This window comes from Micropterus dolomieu, linkage group LG07, assembly GCF_021292245.1.
Source record: "Micropterus dolomieu isolate WLL.071019.BEF.003 ecotype Adirondacks linkage group LG07, ASM2129224v1, whole genome shotgun sequence".
Classification (NCBI taxonomy): Eukaryota; Metazoa; Chordata; class Actinopteri; order Centrarchiformes; family Centrarchidae; genus Micropterus; species Micropterus dolomieu.
The window spans coordinates 17,798,555-17,819,147 of NC_060156.1; the positions used below are offsets into that span (position 1 = coordinate 17,798,555).

Here is a 20,593-nt window from a genome sequence, read left to right on the forward strand (position 1 = left end):
AGACACTTGTAAGCTTTTCGTAAAATAGCTAACAGCGTTTATTTTTCATGTCAGTTGACTGTGGGCATTTCCTAAACCACACGCTCGCCACTTCCACTCCGACACGGAGTGAACTCTGGTCACCCTCACAGCCAAATCGAGCACCCTAACCCGCGTGGTATAAATCATACATACAATACAGCGGCCAACTTTCGGACAAATACCCTCTCCCCCCAGCGTAAATAGGATCTGACGTTACCGCTGCACTCACTGCTTATGTGTATCAAATAAACAACAATTGCATTAAGATTCAGGATTGATGTTGAGGAAAAGTGTGTTTTTTGCAATAACGAAACTGGAAGCATTTGTCATTCATTTTGTGTTTGTGTTTGTGTCGGGCATTTCTTTAAGAACATGACTTTAGATAATTAAGACAAAGAAACATTATTTTATGAAAAGATTTATATTCATTGTAAAGAAAAGCCTATATATTTAAACCTCTTTATCTTAGCCTATATGAAAAATATTACATTCACAAATACAACATTTCAATAGCCTATAAATCATACATTATATTGAAGAATTAAATAGTCCAGAGAATTTAACAGTTAAAATGTATAAAGACTTAAACTAACTATTTTTCTTTAATGTCTTTGTTGCTTGTTAAGTGATCCCCCTGTGTATCCCGTTGTGTCATGTATTATTCTGTTGTTTACTGTAGGCTATTTTGTTTCGGCTGCAGATTTTGATGACTATGATTCAATAAAATAACAGTTGTATTGTCTATTAGACAAGACAATTTTTTTTAAATTAAACACAATGTTGTTTAGGCTACCTGTGAATGGTGATATGAAATGATAGTATAGTGTTTCGGAATTTTAAAAGCCCACATGTTAACTAGCGAAGTCACACGGAACACAAATTGAAAGAAAGGTCCCCCATCGTGCAGCAATGGGTGTTACACATCTTCAACAAGCCGGCATCGGGCTCACTCGACATCGGAGGGTTTAACAACCACTACCACTCCTTCATTGGTTTCGGATGGCACTCAGTGTGGCGGACACTCCGCATGAACGTGCAAACGGAGCGGAAGTAGGTTGGGAGAGGGAGTAGCAAGCAGTTTCGGAAAGGCCACCTGTGTGTACAAGTAGGCGTTCCGGTAACAACTTTCAAAACAAAGCAACATGGCTGTCATGGAGTCGAGGAGTAGCTACATTGAGCAACATGGAAAGGTAGTATATTAACAACAATAGAAACTGCATTAGATCAATTTAAATCAATGCCAGCGCCACGTGTAGTGCCTGAGTCGACATTCAAATAGCTTAAAAACAACTGGAGGTGAATTTTTACCGGTCTATAATAAATCTATAACTTGGCCGTTACTATCGTTTGAAATACATAAAAAGAGCTGAACTGAAAATTTTGTTAAGTGTCGAGGTGGTAGAGAGTACCACGAACTTACTAGAAGCTTCTGACCAACACCTGATTTTATATACAGCCTATGGTTTTCCATCAAGCTGCAACTACTGTTTATTCTACAAATATAATGTGCGCCATCTAGTGGTTGGGGCCTCGTCATCATGACTGTAGATGTTATTGGCATACACGTGTTAATGTGGAAGAACACGGCCCTAACATCTGACATGCCTTAAAACACCAAGAAACATTTGAAGCCTCAAGTTTAGACAACAAATGTGGAGAGATCAAAACACCAATTACTAAAAATTCTTATTGTACTACTCCCTTTTTGTCACCAATGGTCCTTTTGTATTAAGAGTCTGGCTTGTACTATGCATGCATGCAGAACTACACTGCAATACGTTTTCAAGTTTTGAGTCATACACTATAGACGATGATGCTTCATTTGAGCAGGATGTACACACTGGATCAGCGTTGACTGTTGACCTTGGAAAGCATACAGTCTAGCTAATTATAACTTATGTCAAGTCATAGTCGCCCCAGTTATTTTGAATTCCAGGTATTTGATATTTAAAAACAACCACACTTAATTAGGGCTCCGATGCTTCATTGACACTTTTGTCACATTTTTGAGTAGCCACAGCTCAGAAGTGTTGCCATTACAAGTGAAGGTTTAAATGCTAACTGAACACAACAAAGTATTAATTATGTGTGCAGACATTCATTTATTTTTGCAGCACACACATTTTAATGCAAACCCATAAAATAGAAATCAAAACTTATAAAGAATATATTAATTGACATAGAATTTTCTATGCCAGCTGTGATGACTGTGACCATTACATTTAACTAGCTTATTGACTTTAAATACATTCCCACACCAAACATTGAAACTGAATTTTTGTGACAAAGTGAAGTTGAAGGGCAAAAGAGGAAAAGAAATTACCTTCACAAATTACAACAGCAAATAGCAGTATCTGAAAACCATTTTGATAATTTTCTTTGCACATTGCTGTTTTGGAAATTCTTGCCCCTTCTTAGAGTGATATCAGTGGCGTAGACAGCTGAACTGATCTGTGTAGGCGGAGATGATGCAGAGGGAGGGACATTCTCAGAAAGGTGTAGCTTTAAAGTAGTCCTCCAGTGGAATGAGTGATATCCCTCCGATCCAGTCCTGCAGCCAGACCTGGATCAACTCCAGCTTCATGAAGAACCACTTGTGTCCCACTGGCCACTTTGCCATCACAGGATGTCTACAAAAACAAAAGCAACACATAAAGAAACATGTCATATACTGTTTTCCCTCATATCCTTCATTAGCTGAGTTACCTTGAAAACATGGCCTCCTTTGCAAATGCAAGCTCCTCTGGGGCCACCTCCACCATCTTGCCTGTTAATGTGAGTCGAGCACATCTTGGATCCTCTGGATCATACACCATTTGCCTTGACACACAGAAGATCATGTTACTATTGTAACACACACAGACACAATAGGGGTTCTAGCGTTTCTGAGCCTCTCAGTAATTTCCAGTCATTTAATTCAATCAAAGTTGGATTACCAACAGCTGGCAACTGCCCCAGGGCCCAAAAAGCTCCAGGGTTACTGTGTTGGTGAAAATAAGCATCACGAAAGTACACCATCAACTGACATAAAGTCCTTGTGTGGGATCCTGCTTTACTATTTTATCATAAAACCCAGGCTGTTTTCAGGTGGTTCATTTAAAGGCCTTCATTATTTCAGTTTTGTGCTTTGTTGCATATTCCTAAAACATTTTACCACACAGAAAACCTTGGAGCCAGAAAGTATTCCAGCAGAGAAAAACTGTACATATGATTTGTAAAGAGTTCAGGGTAGTGCACTGAAAGTTGGGGCCTACCTGCAGAATTCTCCCTCAGCCTCTGAGAATGTGAGAGAGGCATAGGGGTTACTTTTCAGGTCTGATAATGTATTGTCCATCAGAGTCACATAAAAATAGATGACTCCCGTGCTGTTGTCCAGCGGTCCATCACTGACTGAGAAGATGTTCCCAAAGGGGAGACCTTTGATCTGTGCAAAAAAGTTGGATATTACCAAAGACATCTTGTTACAGAGAAAATTATTTGATGACATTGTAGTTTTTAGAAATTGGTGTGGATCTTTTCCGGATGTAAAAGCAAACAGGGATATTTGTTTGCAAACTCTTTCAAACTGCAAGACTGGTAAAGCAAATCTAAATCACAACAGTTAAATAAATAAAGACAAATATAAAATACTGATTTAAAGATATTGGTTGGTAGTTGTAGCTACCACTTCGGTGATATCCTAAATTTTGGTGAATTGACATGATTAACACATGAGTCTTTTATGCTGCATCCACTATTTTATTTAAACTCAGAGCATGTAAAGTGGACTATTTTTGTGGGCAGCAAAATTACTGAATAAATAAAAGGGCTGTGTATTTCCCACCAGAATTTTAGCTGACAGTGTGGAGAAGGCTTTGAAACAGCATTCAAACCTAATCTAGCAAATTAAAATCAACAGATAAATAAACATTATAACCAAAGAGTACAATATACAAAATCCCTTTGTCAACTTTATCATTCTCACGCAATAATCCCAGTAATGCACAATTCTAACTAAATCAGCCACATAACTGAAAACATCTGTGTGCAAGACTTTAAATCTCTGACAGTGGTGGAAGATGTACTCAGATTTTTTACTTAAGTGAAAGTAGCAATACTACAGTGTAGAACTACTATAGTATTGTTGCAGCTACAAAAGGTGGAGGTAATTTTAACAAATTATTGACTGAGACCTTATTGCACACACATTCATAATTCATTTGTTAGTTACATTTTGCAATACTAATCTGAATCTGCAAGGTAACTAGTAATTACAGCTGCATTTCAAGTCTAATTTGGAATAAAAATTAACACATTATTTAGAATAAAATGGAAATAGGCTACCCACATAATAATGCATAATATTTTATAAGCTGATCATATGATCTATATGTAAAATAAAAGCAATTTAAGCTAAATGTAGTAAGAGAGTAAAAGTAGAGTAGAGTAAAAAGTACAAAATTTCTCTCTAAAATGTAGTGCAGTATAAATATAAAGTTGCATGCATTACCTCAAAACTGCACTTTGAGTGTACTACTTGCTTTCCACTACTGGACCTCAGTATTTTAATGCCCTTTCTACAGTCCTGGCTCTACAGAATCAGAATCAGAAGGAGCTTTATTGCCAAGTAGTGTTTTACACATACAAGGAATTTGCTTTGGTGTTAAGGTGCTACACACAGACAGACATACAGATGACAGAAATGTGAGAGGACCTCAGTAGTATATCATATACTACTGAGGTCCTCTCAGTGTCAGTTTTGTTCATTATGAGAAGAGTTTCTTGCTGCTTGGCTTGTCTTGTTTTAAATACTTAAACGCACAGACTGCTCACATAGTAATTATGTTGTTCCAGTCCACAGACATGAGGATGACCACTCCTGTGGATGTGTTACCTTGTCTTGAGTCGAAATAGTGGCCAGATGTCCCCAGTCACTGTAATGAGCTATGTATCTGGCAGTCCTCGCGGTCTCCTGGTGCGGTGGAGGACCGCTGCTGCTCATCTTCTCCAGCCGATATGAAAACAGGCGAGAGGAAAGCTGCGCCACACTGTCGCTCTCTGGCTTGCCTAGCTCTCCGGGGCTCTCCATGCTGTCTCCGAGGACGTTGGAGGACGGGTAAGCCTGCTTCCACAGCCCCGCATTGTCCACAAGCAACGCCGGGGCGACCTCCTCAGACAGGTCCGCTTCCTCCACCACATCGTTGGAGGAGACGACCCAGGACACCGAACTCCTCAAAGTGTAGCTTCGACACAAACACAGGACACTGGCGAGCACTGCCAGGGGAAAGTAACGGGCCCTCATATCATTGAGCTGGGAGAATGGCCGTCCACATCCACTCTCTTGTTTACAACCTCACGTGTGTGCTTTCGTAACACGAGGAGATTTTGCAAGGGAGCGCAGGCGTACAGCGACCTCTACTGACAAATACATGTTTTAATCAATCTCGTTTTTCAGAGTAATAGAAAAAATATGGGGCTAGAACAGTGACATAAAATTTCGCCATCGAAGATAAAAAATTTGGCATTGAAAACAAATCCAGAATTGAAAAAGGAAATTGAAATATCTGATTAGGAAAAAATTGTATTGGCACTGAAACAAGTGTAACAAAGTTTCACTGAAAATTACGAAAGCCCTAAGCGGCCATCGATTCATATCTTTATCCAATCCAATCCATTTTATTTATATAGCACATTTAATAAACAAAGGTTTACAAAGTGCTGAACAAGAAATAAAACATAAAAACTCATATAAAACAACAAGACTACACAGCTCTCATGCTGGGTTAAAAGCCAGGGAATACAAGTGGGTTTTAAGACGGGATTTAAAACATTCGAGGGTCGAGGCCAATTTGACCTGTGGAGGTAGCTCATTCTACAGTTTAGGGGCTTGCTACCGAAAAAGCACGGTCGTCCCTGGTTTTTAACCTGGTTTTTGGAGCGACGAGCCGAAGTTGGTCAGTAGACCTAAGTGACCGTGGGGGGGGTGTAGACTTGTAAGAGGTCTGAGATGTAGTGAGGTGCCAACCCGTTCAGTGACTTAAAAACAAACAATAATATCTTAAAATGTATTCTAAAATGGACCGGGAGCCAGTGAAGCAAGGCCAGCACTGGTGTAATGTGTTCATGCTTGCGAGTTCCAGTTAAAAGACGATCAGCCGAGTTTTGTACTAACTGTAAGCGTGAGAGAGTGGTTTGGTTAACTCCAATGTAAAGTGCATTACAGTAGTCCAGATGAGTTGAGATAAAAGCATGAATCACATGTTCAAAGTGCTTACGAGATAAAACACTCCATTTTCCCGTGATAACGGGATAATTATCTTATGTTCTCGAGATAACGACTGTGGTTTTCTCGTGATCTCGAGATAACTAAACAGTAGTTTACACTGTTAACACATGGGTTGGCAAGAACGTTTGTTAATGGTAATTTCACAGACCTTCCAGTGTCACTGATTAGCTCAGTTTGTAAGGCACAGGACTCACAGTCACTCAAGATTGTGACTTTGATCCTCATAGGACACTCATTTAAAAAAAATTCTTTTTCATATTCATCTCCAACAAAGTTGTTATGAAGATGATTCACATACTCACAATTAAGCACGTGCTGGAGTGTGCGCCTCCCAGCGATTGGTCCACATTCATCAACCTATGGACTTTTCATTTCCCCATCATTCCCAGGCAGAGGAAATTCATCCACTTCTCATTCAGCGGAATCCATTTAACTACACATTTCCTGACGGCTATTTCAAAACCTTTGAAATAGCCGTCGGGAAATGTGTGACTGGATTCCCCTGAATCTCTTCATAACAACTTTGTTGAAGAGAATGATTAAAAACACAAAGAAAAATAAAAGAGCTTGCTGAAAGTGGAATTTGAACCTGCAATTCTTAGGATACAAGTCCTGGGCTCTACCGACTGAACTAACTACTGATTCTGCAAATTATCATAAAGAAAGGCACCGGCCGACCCCTGTATTCAGCTATGGTTTGTTGATTTCTTGTGATCTCAAGATCACGAGAAAATTATCCTGTTATCATGGGAAAACAGAGTAAAAAAGTATTTAAATCGATGGCCGTTTAGGGCTTCTTTAGAAAATAAAACAGATGCATCAAAAATTATTTAATTTTATTTTGATATTTTTGCAGTCTGATGTGTTTTTCAATGACAATTTTCCTATTCTTTTTTTCATGCCACTCTTTTTCAGTTTTTTTTTTTGTGTCGCTGGTTTTCAGTTTCAACATTCTGTTCTGGTTTAAAAAGGCAGACCTTTTACTTTACGACAACTGCCAGTCTATTTTACACGGCCCCAGTTACTTTGGACTCCCTTGTTACTTTCAGTAACAGTTACACCTCGTTGTCGCAAAATAATCTCTGGTGTGGTTCTTCTTTCGCTAAATCTTCTGCAGCTGAGTTGACAATCTGCTTCCTGTGCGCTCGCATGAATGGCCACTTCAGGTGCATTTTCAGTCATTTTAATATAGACAACAACAACCGACTACCTGCTCTTGATGCACACTTTCCACATAAGGTCTTGATGAAATGCTACAATAATATTTAGGTCTTGTTCTACATTCACTCTTTATTGTCTCATCAAAACTATAGTTAAACAGTTGTTTTAGTAAAACATTTTATATTTTGACAGATCAGGTCTGATATTGTTGAAGGAATATTAATTCATTCACTGTATATTTTAATTTAGTCATTTAATATCTTCTCCTTAGCCATCTTACATTAAGGCACAAATGACACAAAAACTCAACATTAGAAAGTGTATTATTTAGCAAACTATTAACAGCAGTGACACGGTGAATCAAATAAAACATTATTCAGAAATAACACTTATCTTGAAGTGCTCGTAGTGCAGAGGGATTACAATTCATTTGGGCCTTTTAGATATATATACTCTCTCTCTTTCTTTCTGTTGGTCTCTCAATATAACAAAACTTTACAAATCAATACACAAACAGAACAGCCTCAACAGAGTTGAATCAACACCTTTCTGACAGACGCGACAACATAATGTGTCTGCATTTGTCTGTTGCATGTTCATATTGTTGTGTCAACACTGTCTGTCTGTCTGTTTTCCCTCTCAGTCCATGGACTTATCACTCCAGGCCATTGATTTTCTTTTTGCTAGTTCCATCCAGGACGGCTGGCTGCTGTCAGACATGGACTGCAACGGTGATGGCATTGTAGGTGACGATGAGGGCGATGAAGATGATGTCACATTTTTCCGCAGCCATTTGTCCTCACGAGGCCTGTCTGGCACTTTGTAGGGACTTGACTCTGAAAGAAAAACTGTGTCATGTTGCTGCACATGGATTTACTGAATACCAATTTAGTATTTCTACAGTTATATAGTAATTATAATGAATGTGTCTCAACACACCTGCAGGTTTTACTCCTTGTCTTCCCTCTGGTTTTGTGTCTTTGCTTAGAGGTGTGGTTTTGGCTGAGGCAGGCGATTCACCGGATGTATGCGCTTCTGTTTGAGCTTTCTTCAATTCCACCTGTGAAAAACTGTGAGTTAGATCATCTGCTCAGCATAAGTTGTCAGTCTAAAAATAGTAGCTGTAGAATAAAGAACAAGGAATGTTTCCTACTAACAAGAATTTTCTGTGTTGCCAAAGTCTGATATAATTTGTTTAAACCAGCTGTGAGCTACAGCATTGCACTGGCTGGCACTGTAGTTTATTAACTCCACACACAACATCCTGCTATTGTAAATATCCACTCGCACAAGTGTGCACACCAAATGCACTATTTACTTCTGTTTGAACAAACCATAGTGTTGCCCACCATTTCTTTGGAAATTACGGAGCCTTTTTACACAATAATATCGTGACCAGATTTTTAAGATATATGTCCTCAAAAGTAGCAAACTGAGTGCCTTACACAGGGTATGGAAGTCATAAAGTATTGAGAGATTTACAGTCAAACGTGGTATGAAAGACAAAGAAGTACCACAAACCCCCTTGGTTCCAGGTGGAGTGGTCCACTCCGCCCGTTTCTCCAAAAAAGCTGCCTTCTCGCTTATTGACCCGGCCCAGACTGCCCGTCTTCCTGACAGTGATGCACCCTCTTTTTCCTGCATGATGGCCTCTCTTTCCCCTCTTCCCAAGGCAGAAACTGGAGGAGGAGCTGTGGCTGATGAGGGGCTAGAAACGGAAGTTGTGGATTTGAGCTGGTTGGTGGGGTGAAGACCTCGATTGCTCCAGGGGGGCTGCTGCTGGCCCGAGGAAAGGTAAGACTGTGCAAGAGACTGTGTGACACTCCCTTGTGCAAACTGAGATGAAATCTCTGTTTGTGGATACGAGTGCATGGGCGACTGGATTGTCCGTGCATTGGTCTGTACAGACGTAGACTGAGCTGTATTTGGGAGTGACTGGGGTTCATTGCTTTGTTTTGATGTTTGTGCTTCTCTAGAGGTGTTAGACTGAACAGGAGATGCCGTTGACATCTTCTGTTGCACCCCCATTAGTGATGGTTTGAAAGTCTGTGCTTGACTTCTACTTGGCACTGTTTCGGCTTTGGCTGCATCAGTTGATGGTTGATTTGCAGCCTCTAGTGGTGTTGCACTTTGCTGTACTTTTACAGTCTGCGTCTGTGTTTGTGCCCCAGTCGTTGCATCTGTTTGATTTGTTGTCTGTGCTTGTGGTCGAGCCGCTGTCTGCCCGCCTGTAAAATCTCTGGGAAATCTACTAGTAAAAAGCTGTTGGAGGCTTCTGGTCTTTTCCATTGCCAAGCTCATCCAGGACACCTCAGATGACGACGTTTGGGGGTCAGACTTGGGCTCCTGAGGTGCAGCGAGGGAAGTTTCAACCTCTTTGGGTTTTGAGGAGTTTGTTTGGACTTCTGTTGGCATGATGTGGGGATCACCAGTAGATGGCGGATTATTCTTAACTGGAAGGGAGAGGCCACATGGGGTTGGATCTGAGAAGTGACACAGTTCAGTTAGACACACTTGGCAGCACTGTTAAAGTTAGCCTGAGTGGTATTTTAAAGTACAAAGGTCCCCTGTGATCAGTGAAAATCTTATCACTCTAGAGTGATCATTTACTATGTGAAAGCTACAGCGTGTATCTGTGAAATGTTTAACCCAGTAAGGAACCGGAAAAAAGATAGTTGCACAGTATGGAGAGAAAAAAAGAGGAATCTGAGATTAAACATCTTCTGCATGGTGAAATTAAGAAGATTTTTCAGAGACTCACCAGTCAGTTGGACGTCTGCAGATGTTGACGGTGTACACGAGATGTTTGACAGTATTTTAGACATGTAGCTGGCATTATCACTTATTTCCTGTCTTTTTTGTTTGTCACTTGGCCCCTCACACACTGGTGGCTTTGAGTTATGGTTAGAAGAGGCATCAGACCGAAATCTCACCGACTGAGATGTGGAGCGCAGTTTAATACCAAACGCTGTCTTTGATTCTTCTCCCTCCTCGGCCTCCTGTGCTTCCATTGCCTCCTCCACCACCTCCTGTCTGCTCTCGACCTCCTCCCCCTCTAAAGTGTCTGCGGTTATATTTTTAGTTGGTGCGACTGCCTCCACCTTTTTGAGGCTGTCCCTCCTGTCCCATGGAAGAACTGGGCTTTTGTTCAGAGCTCCCTCTTGTCTAAGTCTTCCCACAGCAAAGGTGCCCCCTTTAGGCTGTAAGTCTCTAAGTTCTTCCTTTCCCCTCATCTTTGAAAGGGGTTTCTCCTCTGTTCTGTGCCTGGCTTCAGTATGTTCCAGGACTCCCACAAAACTGCCTGATCGGGGTCTTTCTCCTTCTCGGCTTTTAGCAGTGGTGATGGAGAAATGGAAGGATCCAGATCCTGGGGCGGCTCTCTTTATTCCTCTTATGTTTTCTGTCTCACTTTGAACCTGCTGGTGAACAGAGGGAGACCTGAACGCCACCACTGAGCCAAAGGCACTGGAGAGCTGGTTGGAGGAGACTTCCGTCATTCCAGCCTTGTTTAGAGTATTTCTCTTGTCATGGGACATCACTTGTATCTCAAAATCCCCTTCTCTTTTGTCTTTCAGTTCTGACGGTATAAAGGATGAGCGTGGCCGTTCACTGGACATTACATCTGCTGGTCTGTGAGGCTTAACTCTAACTACCTGGGAGGTTACAGAGGGTACTCTCCCAGGAAGAGCTTGGTCCTGTTGGGAAAATGTTAGGCTGGATGATTTGGATGTTGCTTCTTGTGTGATTGTTGCCACATCTGGGGATTTTGAAGGAAGAAGCTGAGATGGAATAGGAATGATGACGCCTCCTTGTTCTGTTTCTAGTGTCACTTCCACTTGTGTACTAAGCCATTGCTCTTCCTCTCTCACAGACTCAGGGTTGTTGACGTTGTTTAGGGTGTGTAAGTGAGACCTAGAGTCATTCTGTTAAAAAAAAAAATAGATAAAAAGAACATAAGGGAAGTGCATGACATGTGTTGTGTGTGCTTGTCTTCACAAACAATATAAAAAGTGAAAAAATAAGCATGTTCACTCACTGCAGCAGGTCTCTTCTTGGTGCTGGCCCTCTGGTTTCTGGGCTTGATGGACATCCGGTGGCGTGCAGCAGAGGTATCCAGGGGGTTGAATTGAGCCGGAGAACTGAAGTCCAGCGGGGGCTCGACAACAGAAGTATTGGAGGGGACAGAAAGAGGCAAAGGGAGTGATGAAGTCAGGGGCACAGATTTGGTAAGTGTAGGTTTGGGGATTGGTGAGAGTGGACGAGAGGGTGGCTGAAATGTGGTCTGAAAAAAAAGAACAATCATATTGTAACATGGCATGGCATATGGCTATATTCTACATTTATCTTATAGTATCTATCTATTTTATAGTATATTTATCTGTCTGAAAATAGTTCCCAACAAATGGACTATTTCTATTTAGTAATATTTGCGGTAAAAGCAGTTGTGTACAGATGCTTAGTGATTACTGTGCCTTAAAAAACCCCAATACATATTAGTAAAGTGAAAGTCAAGCTAATTCATTCAGGCAATGCATCTAGAGAGAGTCTTGATTAATGCACTCAAGAAGAACTCTCAAAATCATTAAAACTTTATCTTCAAGTATTCATAATAAAATGAACTTGAACTGCAGAAAGACACAGTTAACTGACCATGTATTACTTAAACTGGATAATAAATCACCTTGCTGAGGGCTCCCTGGGTTGTGACATCACCTCCTAAGATCTCAAGGGGGCTGTGGGGAAAACCTTCATCCTCGTAGCGGCTTCTCAAATCCTCTGGTCGTCTGATTGGAAGAACCAGAGGTGGTGGTCCCAAATGCATCTTCTGCTGCTGAAGCTTCATCTATGACACCAGAGCACATGTGAATTTTTAAAAGAACAACATATATACGTTAATGACCCAGTTCCCAACAACATGCCAAGAATACAAGGCTATACCTGCAGAAATTTGACCTTGCTATGAACATTTTCCTGAGATAAGACCCTGACTGGTTCAGCTTCTGTCAGGATCTCATCAGCCAGAAAGATGCTGTCATGGGACAATGCCCGTGATCCCATCATCCCCTCAGAGCATCTGTGGTAGCAGGAAAGGAAAAACACAAGAGGGGTGAAGACATAGACTAGAAATCAGAACAGAAATAGAGCTGTAAACCAAAAATCTACAGTATTTACTATCAGGTAAACACTCACGCCAAATCTTCCTCTGATCCGAGTCCCTTTCCTGCCGTAATGTCACTTTCAGACTGGCTGAGTTTGGCACTTCTCTCTACGCCTGCTCTCTTACTCCTCCCGAAGAGACGAGTTTTCAGAGACTTGAGCTTGGACTTTTTACGTCCTAACAGAGATTGAGATGGATCCAGGTCACTGCAGCTCACACACACACACGCAGAACTCACATAGTTACCACTCTACACCCTATATATTCTCTGATGATTTTTCTAATTGTTGCATCAAACGCGTGGCAACTCCTGTTATAGATTTTGATCTGTCATTGACAATAAATTGTCCATGGTGTGTGCTGGTCACATGTTTCAATGTTACGCTGACATACATCCTTTATTTTGATAACTTATTTTTGTCAATGACTTGCTTTCTCATCACCATAACACTCTTGTGTAAAACTACATGACAGATAACCTCACCTGGAATGTCCTCAGTGCTTTCTCCTGTATCTCCAGAGAAAGACTCCATTGGTCCGATCCCTGAAAGAAGTGAGAACAGACAACAGCAAAGTGTGTAAGAAGCAACTGTGACAGATAAGAGAAACCTCAGGCATACAGCTGCTGTCACATGCCAGAGGTCTTTTAACGTGGTGCAAATACTCCAGTGGTATGCTCTCAGTTCTCCTGAAGATGTGACACTAGAATTGAGGTTCAAAGGTTCATTTGTGTTATCTGGAACGGTACAAACATTTACTGTAGCTAGGTGGGGCACAAAATCTGAAGCTTTTACAAGAGGACTGTGTACAGAAGACAACACATTATATGCAGTGTCATGAAGAAAAAACACATCATGTAGGTTACAGAGGAGGGAGTAGGGTTTATGATATGACATTGCACTAGTGGGAGAATATCACGCCATCACAAAGCAGTGCAGCTTGGATATCATATTTTGTGAACAAAGACAAAGCTAAAATCTTGCTCTCAGGCAGCTTTACTTATGCAACACTTGACTGAAAAACATGCGGATTGGGTTGACGTGTTACTGGATGCAAGATTCAGAGCAGAGTGCTTGTTTCCTTTGTTTCACAGACTGTATTTTGTACCCTGCCCTGGAGCAGTTCTTCTGTTTGAGATATGCATACACCATTTTGTGGGAGTCAGACAGTTCTCCCTGTGTAGCCTAGGAACTGATGATACTGTGCAGTATGGGTGCCTGATAAGACAAGATGTGTCAGGTTCTGGATGAACATGCAAAGTCCACACTGCACCTCTCATATCGCTCAGCCTGCTCTCAGAAAACAAGCACAGCCTATTGAAATTATATAAGAGTATGAATATGACACTCAAGAAAAAGTTGGATGTTATGTCATATTTGACTGAAACATTCGAACATCTTGCCCTACACATAAATTTCAACTTGTTGATATATCACCGCAGCCCTGAATGAAACTAAAGTGCTCATGAATCAGGCCGTATACCTCAGAGTTTTGTCATCCAGTGAGCCAAGCTATAGCCCCAACAGAAACAGGATAATCCTGTGGATTATTGACATTGCAGAGAGATCCATGTAACATTTCATAGCACCATAATCCACAACAACATCTTAATCACAAACTTCCCATGCCACGTTCTACAGCACAAAATTCACCTGATATTCACAGGGAAAGTACTCAACACACACACCTTCACCCGCCGGTAAGTGCAAAAATGAGTGAACTCACCCAACGTCTAATAGCAGCACTTCTGCTTCTCTTCCGCCTCTTTGTCCTCCTCTCCCCTCCAAATGGTCTTGTCTCAGCTGTGTCACTGTCCCAATGTTTAAACCTCAGGCTTGCGTCGTCCACATCTGCAGATGGAGGGAGATTCAGGGAGAGAGGGAAGGGGGCGAGGCAAGTGGAAGGAGAGAGAAAAACAGGCTGGGAGAAGGAGAGAGAGAAGGACACTCCATGACAGGGTAAGCAAATTCACAAAGAGAAACGAGGACAGAAGAGAATGAGAAAGAGAGAGAGTGGGAGAGAGAGAGGTATACTCTATTACATTAGTGGCACACTGTGGCCCTCTGCGCTAAGCTTCTTATGAAACGCTAACCTGATTTTAGGCCCAGAAATGAGAGTAGAGGGAAAAAATAAAGCTCCAGTTGGAAAGAGGACAGGCATACAGGAATTACGGCTCATAGAACTGTTTACTCATTAAACCGGGTTGCTTACCCCCCGGACGATCACATAGGGGAGGCTGTGTGTGTGTGTGTCTGTCTGTTTCTTGTATTTATAGCCCAGTGGGGACTGTAAACTAACTGCTCACTAACTAACTGATAGGGATTGTGAGGACAAAAATTGCGGTCCCCAAGTAGAGACTGCTTTTTGATTGTAGGACTAGGGTTCAGGTTACAGTTGTGTTAGGGTTAGTCATGTAGTGACATGTTGGTAAGATTAGGAGCAGGTGCTAGGGAATGCATTATGTAAATGAGATGTCCCCACGGGGATTGAGGAAAAAACATTTGTGTGTGAGTGAATCTATGTCTTAGAAAGTAAACAAAAAAATAAAATAAAATTACCAATCATGAATTAGCCATTTCCCAGCCCTACTGAAATCCAGAGTTCACATCCAAATGTACAGGACATTGGAGCTAAAATACTATTTTATAGCATTCTACAGTAATCATAGACATTTATAAATACATTCATTTATATTTGCATGTACACACATCACTAGTCAAATACTTTAGCATACACAAAATGGGCACGATTGTTCATTTTCATCAAATACCCTCCCAGTAGGGCGTCCTTTTGGCTTAATGGTTGACGTGTTTACCATATAACTGCAACGTCCCTGGTTTGATCCAGCTAACAATCCTCTATATCTCCACAAATGGCCTAAGAAAACCACAAAATAATCTTAAACTCTTTCAGTAACACTGGTAAAAGAGACAAAGATATTTCCCACACACATGTTAGGATAGTATTCACAGATGGGAGCACTATCTAGGCCACTGTGCTACAATCAACGAGAGGGAGGGCAGAAGGAAGTGGGAAGCAAACGTTTGCATCCACATTTTTGTGTTTGGGTGTGTGGCTGAACAGCTCCTCTGATGAGGCTCCTCATCACACAAATCCTTATCTCTTCCACCAGAATATAAACCCAGCCGGTGACATCTGGATTACATGCAACCAACCACATGCCGCATGTTAATAGACATAGAGTCTGTGACATAAGAGTCTGGGATGTGGTTTTATTTAAGTTCCCCAATCATGGATTCATTGTCTGTTATCTGCACATAAGAATTACAGCTGGTTGTTGTCCTATATAAAAACTGTCTGTATGTATTGAAATGTACTGCATGGTTACAGCACTCACTGCTTCTTGTGCTGCAGCCTTTGTCCTCTCTGCTCATTAGAAAACAAAGGTACGGACGTTTGCTACAGATACGGTCATCTCTGGTTCATGTGGTTCCCTGATGGATTATAAATTCTTCCTCTCAGAGCCCAGATGAGGACTGTGCATATCGAGATTAAGGCCGATAGATAATCCGATCACGGCACTGTTTGAACTCATGCAGGTTACCATTCATTTAAACAAACAGTTTCCCATGAAAATTTAACAAGGGAGATATTATTCCCATGATTGTTTTTTTTTTTAATAGGGAAAATAATTTGTTATTCAATCATCATTCCAGCACATTTGACATATTGACCAATATCTTAACAAGTGACATACACCAGATCGCTGCTACCACAGGCTGACTTTTGTCATACAGTCAAATATAAAGTTTTGGGTTCACATAACATTACACATATTATATTGTAGATATAATCATTTAGATTTCAGTGTTTACCATTGACAGGAATCAATTTATGTTATAAACTACACCTTTCAAACTGCTAGATTGCCAATTTTGTAACCCTTAACAGTGTGCCTAGAGCCAGCAGCAACAGAGACTAATCTGTGCGAAGGAGAGACAAAACATCTTTTTATATTAGGCCTACCTGATAAAGCTGCTGCTGCATAAATGTTTTGTGGAGTTGGCGTAAAAATCAGACTGTGAACATTTCAAGCTGATATTCAAATCTGCAAACTGCATGGAATAAACTAAAAGATAAAGTTCATTTTTGACCTTGGAAATTAGTGAAGCTTATAAAACCAACATTGACGAGAAGTCCAATAGGGCTCAGAATAGTGTGAACATCCTCTGTTCCATGAGCCTACTCGATCTGCAGATGAAGACCATATGATGTGATCAAAAGCTCTGGAGCAGGCGAGTGAATGGGATTAGAGTTGAGCTTGTCTTGAAATATATGTGGTATACTATGGATAATATATATAATATAGTATACCACGAACTAAATAAGCTATTTTAACTTAATAATCAGCTGCAGTCAGTATTTTAACTTAATAATCAGCTGCAGTCTGTATGGTACCTTTGCATACCAAGACAGCAAATTCAGACAGGCTTATGGTTATTAAACTAATTACATGTATGAATTTATTTTGAATTGTATATTTTAAATGTGAGACACTGAATATTGAGTAGCTGGACAAGCTTGAAACATGGTTAAAACCGAATTAGAAAACACAGAGACGTCTGATAATATTATAAAACCACTTTTAATATAATTTTAAAATGTTTAATTTCCATCTTCCACCAAATGTGATACTGCACTATAAAAAGCCTCTTCCCTCTTAACAATCATAAACCACCAATTTATAGAAGTAAAAAAAAAAAAAGTAATAAAAAAAGAAAGAAAAGGAAGATGAAAAACACTTTTTTTTGCATAAACTGCACACAAGACTTAAGAATGTCCAAAACCCGATGATATAGAATATATAGCACAGAATCATACAGTTGGTTTAAAGACATTATCAGTGTGACAAAAAGCATACTGTAATACCTCTGATAAAAATGCTCAGTTACACCAATGTTATAAAGCAGAGCACATGTTAAGGCAAATCCAACACCACAGCAGTGAGTTTTGAGGGCAGGTAAGTATATGAAGTCACCTGAATTAGGAATGTAAGGAATTTAAGCTTCATGAATATCATAGTGTTTTTGTGTGTTTAGTGTGAAAAATGTCTACGTTGGTCTCCTGGCACTGCCTGAGGTCATAGTCACAGTATCCAATAGAGAATCGTCCCTGGAAGATAAAACGAAACACCTCTTACTCAACGTGTTGACTCAGATGTCCAGTCTTTCTGATGCTTGCAGAAATAGAAAGTTATGAATATTAATTAGTATGAAGTCGCACCTTAGGTCTCTTGAAGTAATCCAGCCCTCTTCCGATCTTGATGATCCATCCATTGTCAAACCTAAAAACACTATTTATTTTGGATTATTGACATAAAACAAAGCCGCAATCACATCAAAAAGCAGAGTGCTAATGTGAAAGTAAATACTCTGTACTGCAGCAAGAAGTACTTAAAAAAAGATACCGCCATTTTTTTAGGTTGTACAGTATACTGTTCTGATATCTTTAATACGTGACTTGCAGCTGTACCTGATCTCCCTGTCATGTATAGTGGAGGAGAACTGCAGATCCAGAGTCACTCTCTGAGCACTGAGACTCTCCTTCAGCTCGGCCAAAGCGCTGCTCTGTTGGCGATTATCCGACTGTGTGACAAGACAAGTGGCGGTGAAACAACAGCACAAACTGAACAGAAGACACTGCTACGGCTGCTGTGCATTCACTACTGTGTGTAGTCACATTAGTTAAATAACCTACTTCATCCTGTGTAGTGAGGAGATGGATGGTTTTCACCTTGCAGGACGCTTTTAGCAGCATCTCACAGAACCGCAGGAAGTTGTACAACTGTAGTGGAGAGAAGGGGGGAAGGGGATTGTTTGGCATGTTAGAGTGAGTTCGGTACAGATTAATATTAACTTTTGTGCTAAGCTATAAACATCAACAGAAAAGGTAAAGAGTGCTTTGTGGATTGTAAAAATAAAAATAAAATAAAAAATTAAGGCAATTGTGTTTAGTGTGTTGTGGAATGCAGGAGAACCAACTTTCCCTCCAAGTTTACTTTAAACTAAACTCCTAAAAAGCTATAAATATCTTGTAATTAATTAAAACAACTGTTTTATTATTAACACATTATAATTAGGCATTATTCATGCCACAGATTATTAATGATTAATTTCAAAATTCTGATGATCGATTAATCATTACAAACACCAAATGCTTGCTGGTTCCAGCTATTCAAATATGAGGAATGCAATTCAAGGATGTCATTTGATACTTTTGGCATTTTAAATGTTGTCAGACAAAGATATCAATTTGAAGACATCCCTTTTGTAACCTGATTAAACATAAATTAAATATTCAAGCAGCATATCAGCTCAAATAATGATGGTCATAATAATATATCAGACACCACTAAGACCTCAAGATATGGAAATAAAGCACGACCCACCTTGTCATGACAGTTGATATTGTACTTTAGTAGTGCATATTCCCATTTACCCAAACAAATTACAATTAATCACATTATCATTTGCCCCGCAGTGAAACTGGGGCTTTTGGGGCCCGGTGCAGATTCCTGCTTTTAATAAAAATGTTAATCCAGCTGTGTATTAATGAAGTAACTAAAAATGATAAAATATCCAATCCAATTTAAATAAACAGGAAAAAAATGTACACAATAAAACACTGATTAAAAGAACTTACTTGATGGGTGTGCCGTATGTATGGGTCTTCTACCCAGACCTCTGTGAGTAAACTGCTGATGTATGGCTTGAACAGAGCCTCGTAGCTGTAACCAGTAGCATCCTCCACTATTTTAATCTGCTCATGGTATTTCCCATCTGACAGGAAAGCGAACACAGAATGAGAAGAAACAGAAGTTACAGGTGGCACAGACAGCAGCTTGTGACAGTAACATTAACATTTAGGCCCCTCCACACACACCAAAAAAACCCTCAGCATTTCTACCCTGGACTCCGTTGCTGCTCCAGGTTTACTATATGCCACTTCATTTGTAATAATTTGATTTAACACAAATTTGTTTAAAGATATGCACCATGTAACTTGCATAACATCAACTGAAATAGTAAAGGTTGGATAAAATGCCCTTACCATTTTTTGGATTTTAACTGTGCTGTGAGAGTCAATTAGTTTGTGGGCCAATATTGTTAATTAGATTTTTGGGGGGGATAAGCACACTTACAGCACATCATCAGCTGGTTTGTGGGATCTTGAGGCAGAGCCTACATTATTACACGCAAATCCTACATTATTACTTGCTTGCACATGGGCCCGGTGTCAAATGTAAATAAATGTCTGTTAAACCAAATTACTACAACTCTCACAGCAGGTTAATCCGTCTTGGCTGGGGCCGTTGCCCACTTTGCTTGGTTTGTTAATCAGCCTTTAGTGGTTGTGTTATAGTTACCTTCTTTCATCTGGCTCACATGAGCTTTGATTTGCTCTGCTCTGTCCATGTAGCCCTTTATCTTATCCCTGTAGTGCCCTCTCTTTGAGTCATCTTTCACAGCTGCTGGCAGGAGACAGGAAACAAGAATTTGTTTAGTCTACATCGTGCTCCCTCTGCTGTGTATATGTCTGAAAGAGGGAGATGGAGACCTTTCAACACGTCTATAAGCAGCTGGATGCCCTCCTGGTAGCAGACAAGGGACTCCTGCAGACGGCCGCTGTGGTCCAGCTCCACTGCCCGCTTCAGGACGGAGATGGCGGATGTCTCCATCCCTGACACGTGGTTCTGTGTCATTGTGGTGTCTAGCCTTCGTCTTTTTAGAGCTTCTAGAAAACCAACAGAGTATTCATGCTTATCTGCTGTCAGGAAAGTCACAGAAAGAAGCGGTAACACCTTTCCAACGTGAAAGCTACACAAGTGCGCCACAAAAATACTTCCGGGAAAAACTTAGTGATGGAATAATGGTCCACGGTGCGCATATGGGTACAATTTTAAGAAAAATAACCCCTAAAGCACCTATATTCTACTGAAACTTTATTACATTTAATTAGTGTATTCT

General features: G+C 40.4%; 3 protein-coding genes and 1 long non-coding RNA gene across 14 annotated transcripts; 1 reads left to right on the forward strand and 3 right to left on the reverse strand.

Annotated features, from left to right (window-relative positions):
• Positions 1 to 903: 903 nt before the first annotated feature.
• On the forward strand, positions 904 to 16,177 carry LOC123973269. Of its 10 annotated transcripts, none has more exons than XR_006825578.1 (7): positions 906 to 1,211; positions 4,855 to 5,116; positions 8,135 to 8,269; positions 8,436 to 8,519; positions 9,124 to 9,241; positions 11,489 to 11,673; positions 12,690 to 16,177. It is a non-coding gene; the product is annotated as an uncharacterized LOC123973269 (long non-coding RNA). The 10 variants fall into 10 exon arrangements; XR_006825584.1 differs by having other exon boundaries at positions 14,439 to 16,177; XR_006825585.1 differs by having other exon boundaries at positions 904 to 1,211; positions 8,091 to 8,189; positions 9,120 to 9,241; positions 11,489 to 16,177.
• On the reverse strand, positions 2,104 to 5,391 carry creg2 (cellular repressor of E1A-stimulated genes 2). Its single transcript, XM_046053132.1, has 4 exons — positions 4,895 to 5,391; positions 3,276 to 3,445; positions 2,728 to 2,841; positions 2,104 to 2,651 (listed from the first exon to the last, which is right to left on the reverse strand). Exons 1-4 carry the CDS (start codon positions 5,300 to 5,302, stop codon positions 2,510 to 2,512), a joined length of 834 nt encoding a protein of 277 aa, XP_045909088.1. The 5' UTR covers positions 5,303 to 5,391; the 3' UTR covers positions 2,104 to 2,509.
• cracdla (cracd like a) lies at positions 7,703 to 14,415 on the reverse strand. The gene is made up of 10 exons (XM_046053131.1): positions 14,331 to 14,415; positions 13,090 to 13,149; positions 12,638 to 12,782; positions 12,386 to 12,521; positions 12,129 to 12,290; positions 11,484 to 11,729; positions 10,209 to 11,370; positions 8,969 to 9,930; positions 8,387 to 8,507; positions 7,703 to 8,283 (listed from the first exon to the last, which is right to left on the reverse strand). The coding sequence occupies exons 2-10, from the start codon at positions 13,136 to 13,138 to the stop codon at positions 8,087 to 8,089; spliced, it is 3,180 nt and encodes a 1,059-aa protein (XP_045909087.1). The 5' UTR covers positions 13,139 to 13,149; positions 14,331 to 14,415; the 3' UTR covers positions 7,703 to 8,086.
• A 1,015-nt stretch (positions 16,178 to 17,192) lies between the features above and the next one.
• Positions 17,193 to 20,550, reverse strand: mitd1 (MIT, microtubule interacting and transport, domain containing 1). Of its 2 annotated transcripts, none has more exons than XM_046053133.1 (7): positions 20,184 to 20,550; positions 19,993 to 20,094; positions 19,269 to 19,405; positions 18,324 to 18,410; positions 18,099 to 18,211; positions 17,850 to 17,919; positions 17,193 to 17,738 (listed from the first exon to the last, which is right to left on the reverse strand). In XM_046053133.1, exons 1-7 carry the CDS (start codon positions 20,326 to 20,328, stop codon positions 17,643 to 17,645), a joined length of 750 nt encoding a protein of 249 aa, XP_045909089.1. In that variant the 5' UTR covers positions 20,329 to 20,550; the 3' UTR covers positions 17,193 to 17,642. The 2 variants fall into 2 exon arrangements, with proteins under 2 accessions (XP_045909089.1, XP_045909090.1); XM_046053134.1 differs by having other exon boundaries at positions 17,850 to 17,910; positions 20,184 to 20,543.
• Positions 20,551 to 20,593: the final 43 nt, after the last annotated feature.

Bases quoted from the DNA above. Each gene is read 5' to 3' on its own strand.
- creg2 (XM_046053132.1), bottom strand. From the start codon at position 5,302: ATGAGGGCCCGTTACTTTCCCCTGGCAGTGCTCGCCAGTGTCCTGTGT. The intron at 2,842-3,275 runs GTAGGCCCCAAC...CTGTGTGTCAAG, and splicing joins GCTGAGGGAGAATTCTGCAG to GCAAATGGTGTATGATCCAG. The intron at 2,652-2,727 runs GTAACTCAGCTA...TTGTTTTTGTAG, and splicing joins AAGGAGGCCATGTTTTCAAG to ACATCCTGTGATGGCAAAGT.
- cracdla (XM_046053131.1), bottom strand. From the start codon at position 13,138: ATGGAGTCTTTCTCTGGAGATACAGGAGAAAGCACTGAGGACATTCCA. The intron at 12,783-13,089 runs GTGAGGTTATCT...AATCTCTGTTAG, and splicing joins AAGCACTGAGGACATTCCAG to GACGTAAAAAGTCCAAGCTC. The intron at 8,508-8,968 runs GTTTGTGGTACT...AGTTTTTCACAG, and splicing joins CTCCACCTGGAACCAAGGGG to GTGGAATTGAAGAAAGCTCA.
- mitd1 (XM_046053133.1), bottom strand. From the start codon at position 20,328: ATGACACAGAACCACGTGTCAGGGATGGAGACATCCGCCATCTCCGTC. The intron at 19,406-19,992 runs GTAACTATAACA...CTTTCCTGTCAG, and splicing joins TGTGAGCCAGATGAAAGAAG to ATGGGAAATACCATGAGCAG. The intron at 18,411-19,268 runs GTAAGTTCTTTT...TCTCCACTACAG, and splicing joins ACATACGGCACACCCATCAA to TTGTACAACTTCCTGCGGTT.